Source organism: Mustela lutreola, chromosome 4 (assembly GCF_030435805.1).
Source record: "Mustela lutreola isolate mMusLut2 chromosome 4, mMusLut2.pri, whole genome shotgun sequence".
NCBI lineage: Eukaryota > Metazoa > Chordata > Mammalia > Carnivora > Mustelidae > Mustela > Mustela lutreola.
In genome coordinates, this window is record NC_081293.1 from 187,657,681 (window position 1) to 187,670,310 (window position 12,630).

General features: G+C 44.9%; 1 protein-coding gene across 9 annotated transcripts in view; it reads right to left on the reverse strand.

Moving 5' to 3' along the window:
* The window catches only part of ATP6V0A4 (ATPase H+ transporting V0 subunit a4), a 74,231-nt gene that overhangs the window by 35,711 nt on the left and 25,890 nt on the right, over positions 1-12,630 (reverse strand). For all 9 annotated transcript variants that reach the window (XM_059171972.1, XM_059171975.1, XM_059171973.1 and 6 more), the window contains 6 exons: positions 9,975-10,100; positions 9,420-9,514; positions 8,238-8,364; positions 6,090-6,172; positions 5,364-5,457; positions 2,402-2,614 (listed from right to left, as the gene is read on the reverse strand). In XM_059171972.1, coding sequence (XP_059027955.1) covers positions 2,402-2,614; positions 5,364-5,457; positions 6,090-6,172; positions 8,238-8,364; positions 9,420-9,514; positions 9,975-10,100 — 738 coding nt within the window. The remainder of the gene's footprint in view (positions 1-2,401; positions 2,615-5,363; positions 5,458-6,089; positions 6,173-8,237; positions 8,365-9,419; positions 9,515-9,974; positions 10,101-12,630) is intronic.

The following is a 12,630-nucleotide window of genomic DNA, read 5'->3' on the forward strand; positions in this document are numbered from 1 at the left end:
TCCTTTAAAGGTGAACTTGGGACAATTTCTTGACCTCTGTGAGACCCATGACCACATCTGTAACAGTGAAAACCTTCCTAATACTTATCTAATTTATCCGACAGGAGAGTCGTCAAAGCAAGTAGAGTTCTGGCCATTCCCATTCTCCTGCTCCTGCAAGTGGACCCGTTGAGTGCAGTTCTGGGTCCTCTACTTTTCTGTTCTCTCTGCTCATTCCCTCAAGAGTTTACCCACTTTCCTAATTCTGCCCCATTGTTCCAAATGGCCCTGACCCTCCTCTGAATTCTGCTTTAACTACCTGCCCAGGCTTTCAAATTCTCATAGCTCAGCAACCCCACAGAACCCAGGAGCCTAACACCAAACTCAACAACTTGCCGCAAAGGCCTCAATGTTCCTTCAGCAGACTCCGTTTTCCAGATCCCTGAGCCTCTGGAGTCCTCAGACGTGTCCCTTCTCCTGGTTCAATCACTCCATGCATCGATCACCAAATCTTGCTGCGTGTCCCTTCCAAGTCTCTCTTCTTCTTGCTCCCATCCCTACCAGCCGAGCCCCCAGCCTCTCCATCCTCCTCTGTCTCTCTCCCTTCCATGTATCCTATCCCTCAGACAGCGCAATCCTTCTTTGAGAAGAGAAAACAGAGAAGACTGCTCCAGTCACGCTACCCTCCTTCACAAAAACCTTCCAAGGCCTCTTATTACCTAAAGAATGAAATCAAAACTCTTCAGTTTTGCAATCAAGACTTCTTCCCAATATTGACTTGGACTCTCTGCGCACCCCCACCCCCATCCTACCTTTCTACAATGCAAACTGGATTGGGTCGCTCCAGCATGGGAATAAAATCAGACGTCTTATGCCACTAGAAGTCCTTCAGGACCATGCCGCAGCCTCTCCCTGATCTTCCTCCCATTCTTTAAGCTCTACCCTCTCTCCAGCCCGTGACCTTCAGGTGGTGACCTGCTCACTGATCACCCTTCCATGGTTCAGCCCAGACACCACTTCCTCCACGAAGCACCACTGCCCTTCCCAGTCTGAGTGACGTGCTCTTCTTAAGTGCCCCATTTTTGGTCATTATTGGAGTATGATATGGGGACATTCAAATCCTGCCTCCTGGCTCCAGAACCAGGATCAAGTTCCTTCTACTTTCTGGGCCTCAGTTTCCTCATTGTACAACGGGGATAAAGGTAGCCCCCAGCTCCTAATCCAATCCCATCTCAAGGCCTTTACTTTCAGACCCTCCACCTGGAAAGCTCTCCCCCCTACCCCGCCGCCCACTCTTGCTCCAAGCCACCTGCTCGGAGGGGCCCTCTCCAGTTACAGCCCTCGAATGGTATTAGGTACAGCCCTCAAATGGTATTATAGGACTTAAAACTCCAAGGGCCACCTTGACATCTTCAAGTCTCACAGGGTCCCAAAGGCCAAACCATGAGTTCCTCTGCCCTCGCGGGATTTGCCAGCCACCAAGCAGGAAGGGCTCCCCACCCATGGCCAGACCAGCTGCACCCTGCCTAGTCCTCCAGCTCCCTGCCACCCCAGAAATGTACTCAAAAAAAAATCTCCTCACGTCCTTGCACGGAAACGAGGGCCACTTCTTCTTGTAGGAGGCCGTCCCGCATCACCCCTGCTGGCTCATTCTGCCCCCAGTGCAAGCCCCAAGTACAACCTCCATGTGGCTCTAAGCGTATGTGACTCACCAGCTTCTGCCAGTCTCATGTGTCCAGGAACGGGTGGTATGTGCTTGGCCATTGGAGACACCATTCCCTTCTTCCCCAACAGGGTGAGTAGGTGATCAGAGCAAAGCCTCCCTCCCCACCCCATCCTCCCCTGTCCCCCGCTTTACTGCCTGCTCACCACCATTGCTGCCTGAAATCACATTAGTTATGGATATGCTTACTATCTGTCTTCCTTTCTAGAAGGTCTGTTCGAGAAGGGTCTTATCCTGCCCGCACAGCCCTAGATCCGTTCCTGGGACACAATGACCATCAGCAGAGGTGAACGATGAAGGTTGTGACCGCCACTAGTGCTGAGCACAGCTGTGGGCACACAGCGAGCACAGGTGTCTGGTTATTGGTCTTCCCAGCCAGGCTGTGACCTCCGTGAGGGAACGGACGGACCCACAGTGCATGGACTGTGGAATCTACAGTCACAACCTGCAGAGTGACTGGCACCTCCATGTCCAATATGCATTTGCTGAAGATCAAAGAAATGTTGACTATTGGCCTGAAAAGGAATTTCTGATGGATGCCCAGGCCTGGACTAAGAACTGAAGATGCGTAGATGAGTGAGACTGTCCTTGGGAAGTTCATAGGACGTGGGAGGCTGAGAGCCTCTGAGTGCCTGAGGGGGCGCTGCTGAAGCTGCACGTGACACATCCGTCCCCCTCCCTGCTCCTTCGGCCACTCACCATGCCTTGCTCCAACGCCCTCTTGATGCGCCCAGTGTCTGCCACCGGGAACCAGATCTCGGCGATGGCGCACTGCTGGGTGACGTCAATGTTGCACATGTTCAGGATGTGGTAAATGGCCTTCATCTTCTGCACTTTGATGGCCCAGGAGTGCCAGTTGGCAGCTGCTTCTTGCAGGAGGCGCTGGCGGTGAGACTCTGTTTGTGTGATGACCTGGACCAGCAGCAACACACAGAGAAACAAGGAACACTCACGCGGAGCTCTGGCACGGTGGCAAGACGGAAATCCTTGGCCATCTTGTCTCCTCCCGCCCCGGGCTCCCTCCTCTGGCCTGATGCCCTCCCCAATCGTCCACCTTCCTGAGCAGTTTATCTTCCCCTGTTGAGGTTAAAATGCGTGGGCAAAGACTGTATCTTCTTTTTCTTCTAAATTCCTTAGAGTACTATTTGTCCTGGATTGAACTGTGTCCCCCAAAAAGGATATTGAAGTCCTAACCCCTGATAACTATGAATGTGACCTTATTTGGAAACATGGTCTTTGCCGATGTAATTAACTTGAGATCATACTGGAGTAGGGTGGGGGCCCTGACCAACACGGTTGGTGCCCTTATAAAAAATTTGTACATCTAGAGGTGCCAGGGTGGCTCAGCCAGTTAAGCATCTGACTCTTGGTCTCCGCTCCAATCTTGATCTCAGGGTTGTGAGTTCGAGCCCCATACCGGGTTCCATTAAAAAAAAAAAAAAAGTGGGGGCGCCTGGGTGGCTCAGTGGGTTAAAGCCTCTGCCTTCAGCCCAGGTCATGATCCCAGGGTCCTGGGATCGAGCCCTGCATCGGGCTCTCTGCTCGGCCGGGAGCCCACTTCTCCCCCATCTCTCTCTACCTGCCTCTCTGCCTACTTGTGATCTCTGTCTGTCAAATAAATAAATAAAATCTTTTTTTAAAAAAGTAGAAATTTGGACATCTAGAGACACAAGGAAGAATGTTTTGTGTGATTCAGGCAGAGACTGGACTGAGGTATCTACAAACCAAGGAACGCCAAGGATGGTCAACAACCACCAGACATGAGGGGGGTGTCTTATTCTATTCGGGCTGCTATCATACAACACCATACCAGGTGGCTTAAACAACAAAAATGTATTGTTCACAGTTCTGGAAGTTGGAAGTCTGCGATCAGGGTCTACTGTCATGGTGAGGCCAGGATCTTCTTGGGTTGCAGACTTCAAATTCTATCCTCACGTGGAAGAAGGGGCAAGCATGCTCTCTGGGGCCTCTTTTATCAGGACACTAATCCCATTCATGAGAGCTCTACCCTCATGACCTAATCACCTCCCAAAGGCCCCACCTCCAAAGATCATCGTCTGGAACATTAGGTTTACAACATATGAGTTTGGGAGTGGGGGTGACACGCATTGGGACCATAGCAGAACAAGGGAGGGAGGATCCCTTCCTAGAGCCTTCAGAAAAGAGGGGCTCTGCTAACACCTGGGGATTTCAGACTTTGATGCTCCAGAACTGTGAGAAAATAAATTTCTGTTGTTGTAAGCCCCCCAGTTTATGGTAATTTGTTACAGCAGCCCTCGGAAATTAATACATCTATCAAAACGCCTTATATGTATAATGTCTTCAGTAAATGGCCAGTGAATTAATGAAGGAGGAAATGGAAGAATTTGCCCACAGAGAATTTATTGAATGGGATTCATTTCTATTTAGTGCTACCAGTGTACCATCGCAGCATCTTCACCAGCAGTGCCCCAGGTCATATTCAATAGGAACATAAGTGTGGAGTAACTTCTTTTCCTCATGTAACTCTCATAAAATCTAGTATGGAGTGTTTGGGGAAAGAAGTTCAAGGGTAATTGCGTCAGGGAACCACAATCTCCTGGACAAGTGACAAGGAAGGACTAGAGGGGATTAAGGAAATTAGGCATAGATTTTTCCGGGTAGGCAAAAATGTCTGTTATTCTAAGAGTTTCACAACACACACACACTCACACACCCCATCTCTAAAGATACTCCCTGAGGATCCAGAACAGTGCTAACAATTGATACAGTGGCCATGAACATTTTAAATTTAATTAAAATCAGTTAAAAATAAAACTCAGGGGGCACCTCAGTCAGTTAAGCATCTGACTGTTGATTTTGGTTCAGGTCACAATCTCAGGGTCATGAGATCAAGTCCTGCATCAGGCTCTGCACTGGGCGTGGAGCCTGCTTAAGATTTTCTCTCTCCTTCTTCCTTTTCCCCTCCCTACCTCTAAAAAAGAATTTAAAATAAAATAAAATAAAAATTCAGTCCCTCAGTTGCACTAACCACATTTCAAGTGTTCTGTGATTACGTGTGGCTCGTGGGCACAGCACGGTGCTCGCAGGTTAGACAGCATGTCCACAGAAAGTTCTACAGGACAGCGATGAGCACAGGAAGCAGCGTGATGCGGGCCCAGGTGCTTTTAGGGGATTCCTTTCAAAGCTTTTTGAAGCAAGTGCACCAATCACATAAGTGTTAAGTGCCACCCAGGAAGACAACTGACTTACAAGAGGCTGTGAATTTGGAGTGGGCTCACGTGGTGATGCTAGCCTCACTCCCTGTTCTTACAGAAGTAGTTGGTCCGCTCCAACAACTGGGTGAGTCAATGGAAAAAGAATCAGACTGGCTGTGGCCCAGGGCGGGCCCACCATAAAGGGCTCCTTCTATCGGACTGGGCCGGCCACCCAACAGCTCACTGGGGCTGCGGTCCATGCCAAGCCCAGGCAGAGCCGTCCTGACATTCGGAATCACCACCCCCAGCGTACTGAACGCTCTGTTCCGTTGATGAAATCTCCCGTCCTGATTGCTGGGAGAGCACAGCTGACGTTCCAGCCCGCCTGGACGTGAGGGCCCTGGGACACGGGACTTCATGGAAATGACAAAGGTAGCCCCCCTCGCAGCCCCCACTGCGGTCACGCGCCCCGGCGCCTCACTCACAGTGATTAAATCCTCCAGCTTCACGTTGACGCCGGCCAGCATCTCTCTGCGCTCTGCGGCGGGCTCTGGGCAGGGGTAGATGGTGGCTCGAAACCTGTGTTTTGGACATTCTGAAGGTCACCGGGGGTGACCCCTGGAAAGCATGCCCCACGTCGCCTTCAGCCAAAGCCATCACTTGCGGCCTCTGGTTAGAGGACCACCTTTTTCTAGAATAATTGTCTCTTCGGCAGTCGGAGAATGAGTCCCCATTCTAAGAGTTCCCAAAGCCTTGCTCGGTGCTCTTTAAATTCAAGCTATGATTCCCTTATCTGAGTAAGCGCCCCTCAAACTGAAGAACCTGGGAGCTTTTAGGTAAACGAGACCACAGAATATATTACTGCAATAACAGCTTTGTCTACCGAATCATTTCTGCTGCGGTAAATGGATTCTGTAGAATTAGAAGCAACTCAGCATGAGGTGTGCCTGCTTCTTAGCGGCTGATGGAGGGCGTGAGAGGAATGCACGGATGTGGTTATAATGTCTACTTCTAGGTCCTCTCCACTCCTGTTCCCACCGCTCTTGAAGATTAGTCTCATATTTAACGCTATCTGGTCAAATGCAGGAGAGTTGCTTTAAAATCCTGAGGGACCTCCAAGGAACCCCCAGTCAAGCGTACTTTGTCTCACACACCTCTCTACCAGATCGTGACCCGCATCACTGATGGAAGAGCCACGAACAGCCGCTTACCCTTCACAGATCTTCTTGATCTTTTGCCTGAGTTGCTCTCCTTGATAAAATATGATGAATATGTTCTTTTTAATTTCTTCTTTCTGGAAAATCAGAACAGTAAAAACTATATAAATATAAATAAAATATAGTTTTATCTGTAGATTTTATCTGTATAAAACTATATATTATATAATATATATGATAACATATATATATAATTTTATATAAATGTACCAATTTTTTCTTTTTGGTTATAATGTAATAGAAATATAAAATTCCGTTTTTAGATTTTTTTTTAAAGATTTTATTTATTTATTTGACAGAGAGAGAGACCACAAATAGGCAGAGTGACAGACAGAGAGAGAGATGAGGAGAAGCAGGCTCCCTGCTGAGCAGAGAGCCCCATGCGGGACTCGATCCCAGGCCCCTGGGATCATGACCTGAGCCGAAGGCAGAGGCTTAACCCACTGAGCCACCCAGGCGCCCCAAGATTTTTTTTTTTTTAATTTAAAAATTACAACCAGAGGGGCGCCTGGCTGGCTCACTTGGTAGAGCATGTGATTCTGGATCTCAGGGTATAAGTTTAATTTCTATAAGTATAGAGATTACTTAAAAACAAATTTTTTTAAGATTTTATTTATTTGAGAGAGAGAGAGCAAAAGGAAGAGAGGAAAAGAGAGAGAGCGTGAGCAGGGTGAGGGGCAGATGGAGCCCAGGGCACAACTCGATCCCAGGACTCCAGGACCATGACCGGAGCTGAAGGCAAACGCTTAACTGAGTCACCCAGGCACTCAAAATAAAAATTTTTTTTTAAAAAGATTACAACTGGAAAATGTCAGCTTCTCCCCGTTGATCTAAGTTTATACTTCTTTATGGTTGAGGGCAAGGCCACTGAGAGAGGCCAAGGCAGCCTTAAAACAACAACCCCACTACTGGCTACACCAGCCAGACCACAGCCAAGCCCGTATTCAGCTCTAACACTATACTTAAGAGGTGGGTTCAGAAACAAGAAACCATGCAGAAGAGAGAAACCAGGTTATTATTATAAGGCTTAAAATGAAAAAAGCAGACCTAGCTCACCAGAGTTAACTCACACGCAACATTTACATTTCCAGGGTAAGTGGATGTTTAACAAAGGTAAAGCCATGTCTAATTTTTGATTCATTGTGTGTCCATAGGAACTCTGATTAAAATGCGATTTTCAAGTCCAAGTTTGATAATCCACAAGAAAGAATATATATTTTCCAACCATATATGAAATTGTTCAAGCAAAGAAATGTGCTATTTTATACTTACTTAGTTTGGGGTAGAGGGCGGTAAAGGCAAAATAATGAAATCCATTGTTGGAAAAGTTACAACCAATCCAGTGTGCCCACCACATGTCACTCAGGGCACTGGGATGAGGTATGGTCCCACTGAAAAGCCAGCTATCAGCTATCATGACCAAGAGTCATGAAAATGCCCACACCCTTTAGGCCAGTAAACCGATTTCCCTGAATGTATATCAAGAAAGTAATTCAAAAGAAAATAAAAATGACATGCATGGAGATGCTCATCATAGTGTCTAGATTCTGGAGAAAACTTGGAAACAAAGTCCATAAGTAGATAGACAAGGTCACATGAACTCACTGGAGATCTTAGGCATCAATTGCAAAGAAGAAAAAAATGAATCGTTACATTGACAGCTGCTCATGGGAACCCCGGGAACACTATTTAGGATTGGGGGTGGGGGCTGCAGCTTTACATTATTTCCAAAGGTGCATTCTAACAAGATGCCCAGGTTGCTTCTGCTCAGGTGCACACTGAAACTTGGGGTGCACTGACCAAGCCCAGTTCTTAGCTCTTGGTGAGGAAGACCCAGCGGCCGCCTCATGGGGCAGGAGCGCTGCTAAGTTTCCAGGTACAGCTGCGTCTTGGAAGCATGAACAGTTGTGGGGTGTTCACAGCAATGTAGGGTATTCACAATAATCAATCCTTGAATTGACCTTTTATACTTTTTTTTTTTTTTTACAAAAATTGGGGGAAGAGAAAAGCCAGGAAAAAGAAAAGCAATAGCTATTAGCTTCACAGAAGTGAAGACCCTGCTTCAGAGAATCACACCCCCCCCGCCAAGATGAGGGCCCCAGGACACTGAGGACACAGTTCCCCGCAGCCCGCAACACCCACCGTGACGGGGTCCTCCAGAGTCGTGTCCATCTCACTGAACTTCAGGTAGATGTTCCCTCGGCACACTCGCCACAGCAGCCTCTCAAAGGAAGCCATCCGCTCCCTGTTGATCACCCCAGCCGTGAACCTGGGCAGTCAGACAGGGAGGCATTGCTGAGGTCCAGGGAGCGGGGTGCAGGGAGACGGCCCCGTAGGACCTGAGGATGCACCAGCATGACATGGAGACCCACTACCCTCTGAGCACGAGGAGGACTCCCTAGCTGGCCGGGGTTCGAAGACCACTCGGCAACCCAGCCCCTACTCGCCCCAAGTCCCTTTTGGCCTCCTGTTTCCTCTTATGTGCTAAGACTTCCTTAATCACCCCGATACTACAAAGTCACTTACTTGCAATTAGAAATAGGATAGCCCATCCGTTAGGGCACCCTAGCTAAAGAAAGGAACTGTTCCAACTACTCAACAACGGGCTCTGTGCATTTTTACAAATAATGTACTAGAAGTGAAACAGACATACTGATTTCCATTTATCTCTACTTTTAAAAGCATCCTGGTATCTAATTTCCAGTTGAAACTTTTCATAGTAACTTTAAAATGGTTACTTTTTTGGTCTTTTACTTCAAACTACGCTGATCCTATCTAACCTCCTGATCAAATGTTTTCAATGCATAACCATCCATTGTACTTGGACACTGAATGAAATCCCACCGTTTTGAATCACCACACATTTTAATACCGTTACTCCTTCTTATGGACAATGTGATCATATAACTACCTCATTGCCAATTGCACTTCAAACAGCAAATTTCAAATCTGTTTTATTGCCAACACAGTATTTCCAAGAGAAGGAAGCAGGGACCCATTGAGAAAACCCATCTAAATAATTCTCCCCACAACCTCCTCATGTAGGAACAACACAAACTTTGTAGTCTTCAGGCTCCCAGAATGTTAGTTTCACCTTTAACAAGAAGGTAACACTACCTTCCACTGCACCAGCCTGAAAAGGTTACTCTTGGGTTTATTACTGTGGGGAAGTCTATATTTATGTGAAATAGCCCTCTTTCCAGTGGCATGTTCATTCATTCATTCACTTGCTCAAACCCTCAGGGAAATCTATCACACTCCAGGCACTCAGTCGGGGACCAGAAACCCATCCACATGTAACTTTCAGAGCAGAGTTCCACTAACCCCAGCTTTCCTGACACGTAGGCAGGCGTCACTCTTAACTCCAGGAGACCCGAAGTGTCTTCCGTAAAGAAATCATCAGCGAGGTTGGTTTCCGTCTGAAAGTCAAAGGAAACCTGCTTTCTCTTAAATGTATTTAGGCAATCTTCAAAGCTCCCTACATCGCAAAGGTTTGTCTATTTTTAACAAAACTCTAATTTTCCACAGATGGTTAACAGAATTCAAGAAGTCGAGGGGTCTTTGTCAGATCAAGAACTTCCCCAGTCTTTCACTACCGAAATCCCAAATCAGCCCAAACTCACTGTTGTGCTTTGTTCTCACTTCCACATTTATTGGCGCGTTTAGGGCACATATTTCCTAACAAGCATCATAATATTTTTGTGTTTAGTTCAAATTGGCACCACGTTTCACCCAGAATGCCCACCCCCCGTCACTAACGACCTCAATATGGCAGAGAAACAAGTGTGATTAGCATATTCCAAACCAGCCAGTTTTCCAAATGGAAACTTGAGGCTCTGGGGGGAAGGTCTCTTTAATAAATAGTCTCCAGATAATAACCTCAAAGAAGTCTTGGGTTTTCTTCAGGAGATGTTTGAGTTCAGTCAGTTCTAGGAAGCTTTTCTTCAAAGCCTGCTGGTTCTGGTTGGCTTCCTGTAATTCTCCTTCTAGTTTTTCTAGAAGAGTCTATGCAGAATGGAAAAAGAAGGGAAAGCAGGCAAACGATACTGAGATATTTACTGTACATTAACCAGTACAAATGACTAAAGATTAAAGAAGAATTCAGTGTATCATAATGTAGCCAGAAGTCCAGTGTCATGTTTAGTCCAACTAGAAATAATTGTAGAGCTATAAACTAGATACATTTTTATCAAATAGGGAGGATTAGAAAACACTCTGGGGGAATGAGAATTAGCTTCCTGAAGAAGCCAAGGCATTTCAGCAAAATTGAATATCTCTCCCCCATTTAAAACACTAAAAAAGGGAAGCTGGAGTGAATTTACATGTTGAGAATTCCTTCTGCCTCAAATACACTGTAATGATGAAAGATAAAAAGAGGAATCTCAAAAAAAAAAAAAAAAAAAGAGGAATCTCTAGTTCTAGGTTGGAGTCTGGAGAACCAGGTACAAGCAAGTAAAAAAAGCTGTAGAGAGAAATGTGACCATAACAGGCAAGAAGAAAAAAACAATCTTCCTTCCAAATGAGCAGCAAATGAGCATAAAAAACAAATCTCAAGAAGAAATCTAATGATAAGAAAAATTAAAAAAAATAAACAATCAGAACACAAATTTACATTGGGTGAAATTATTTTTATGGATTAGTCTAAAAAAGAATTTAAGGCTTTTCTTAGAAAGCTCAAAGAGATAAGAGAAGGCATCACTTAAACACACACACATTCACACACACCAAGAAATTATTAAACCAACATGTCCTAAAATGAAAGAAAAGTTAAATATAAAAGGGGAATCATTAAGAAATCTTAGAAAGGTAAGATATAGGTATTGAAATTCAAAACCTAATAAGTAAAGATCAAGTCTCTATTGGACACAATTCATGAATGCACTAAGGTTTGGTATATAATTTAAAAATATGAACGCTCGGGCGCCTGGGTGGCTCAGTGGGTTAAGCCGCTGCCTTCGGCTCAGGTCATGATCTCAGGGTCCTGGGATCGAGGCCCGCATCGGGCTCTCTGCTCAGCAGGGAGCCTGCTTCCCTCTCTCTCTCTCTGCCTGCCTCTCCATCTACTTGTGATTTCTCTCTGTCAAATAAATAAATAAAATCTTTAAAAAAAAAAAAAAAAAAATATGAACGCTCATTTCTCATTTATCCAAATGCCCATCAACAGTAAATGAATAAAGTTCCATAAAATATGGTACATGCAATAAAAGAAACACTGCCCAGCAGTAAAAACAAATTAATTTCAGAAACATGAAACAACACGGTGTCTTAAAAAATAAAATGATGTTAAAAAAAAACAGCAAGTTGCAAAAGAAGAAACATTATGATTTCATTTATATAAAACTAAGATGTGCAAAGCTAAATCATATGCTACTTAGAAGACTAAATATGTGATAAAACTATGAAGAAACAAGGAAAAGAAAAATACGAAATTCAGAACAAGATAATCTCAAGGTTGGAGGAGGGGGAGGGGAAAGAAAGGGGAGGGGAAGGAGGGGGAGGGGAGCACAGAAGGCTTTAAGAGCATCACCGTGGTCAACTTTTACGTCATATAGGGTGATGGCACTAGATGTTTGCTACATCATTATTCCTTATACCTTACCCATATATTATTTTTTAATTCTACTCTGTCAACTCAATATTTAACAAAGACAATTGCCAGTAAATCAGCAACCACACTATGTGAAAATGGATTAAGGTCACCTAGTCAAAGACAGATATTAGTGGCGCCGAGTTGGGGGGGAAAATGAAATCTCCATTTCTTAACCATTTGTTCTATCCATTTAATGATTCTATTAAAAATAATGCTGCCTTTAAAAACATTTTGGAGAATCATGCATTATTTAAGAAACAGTTTATAATACAATAGTAAATGCTAAAAGGAGAAAATTATAATGTAGATTATGGACATATAATAATTACATAAATATATAGCTGATAAGGACAAAACCTGAAAACAGAAAAGGCAGTTTTTGCTGAGATGATGGATTTGTGGGTAGACTTTTTTCTTTTTGAATTAATACTTCATCTAGGATTGTTATGAAAGCCTCTTTAGAAATTCTGCAAGACAAGGGCCCAAAGCTAACTGTGTACTCCAGCCAGAAGGACACTCCTCCCTCGGAATGCCGGGGGAATACCCCACTAACTGCTACCGCAGTCGAATCAGTCTGTCCCCTTGATCAATGGTTAGACAGATATTGTTACTCATAAGCTCATGTTGTTCTAATTTCATCTTTACAGTAAATAATATCCAGGGGTGCCTACACGACTCAGTCAGTTAACTCTTGGTTTCAGCTCTGGTCATAATCTCAAGGTCATGGAATCTAGCTCTTACTCGGACCCCACACTCTGTGCAGAGTCTGCTTAAGCATCTCCCTCTTCCTCTGCCCGCAACACCCATTCTCTCTCCCCCTCCAAAACAAACAAATAAATCTTCAAAAGCAACAACAATAAATAATACCCAAGAGGAAAATACTGAGTAGGGACTGTTGGAACATATCCAATTATACCTTATCTAATATGAATATGAATGTACGAG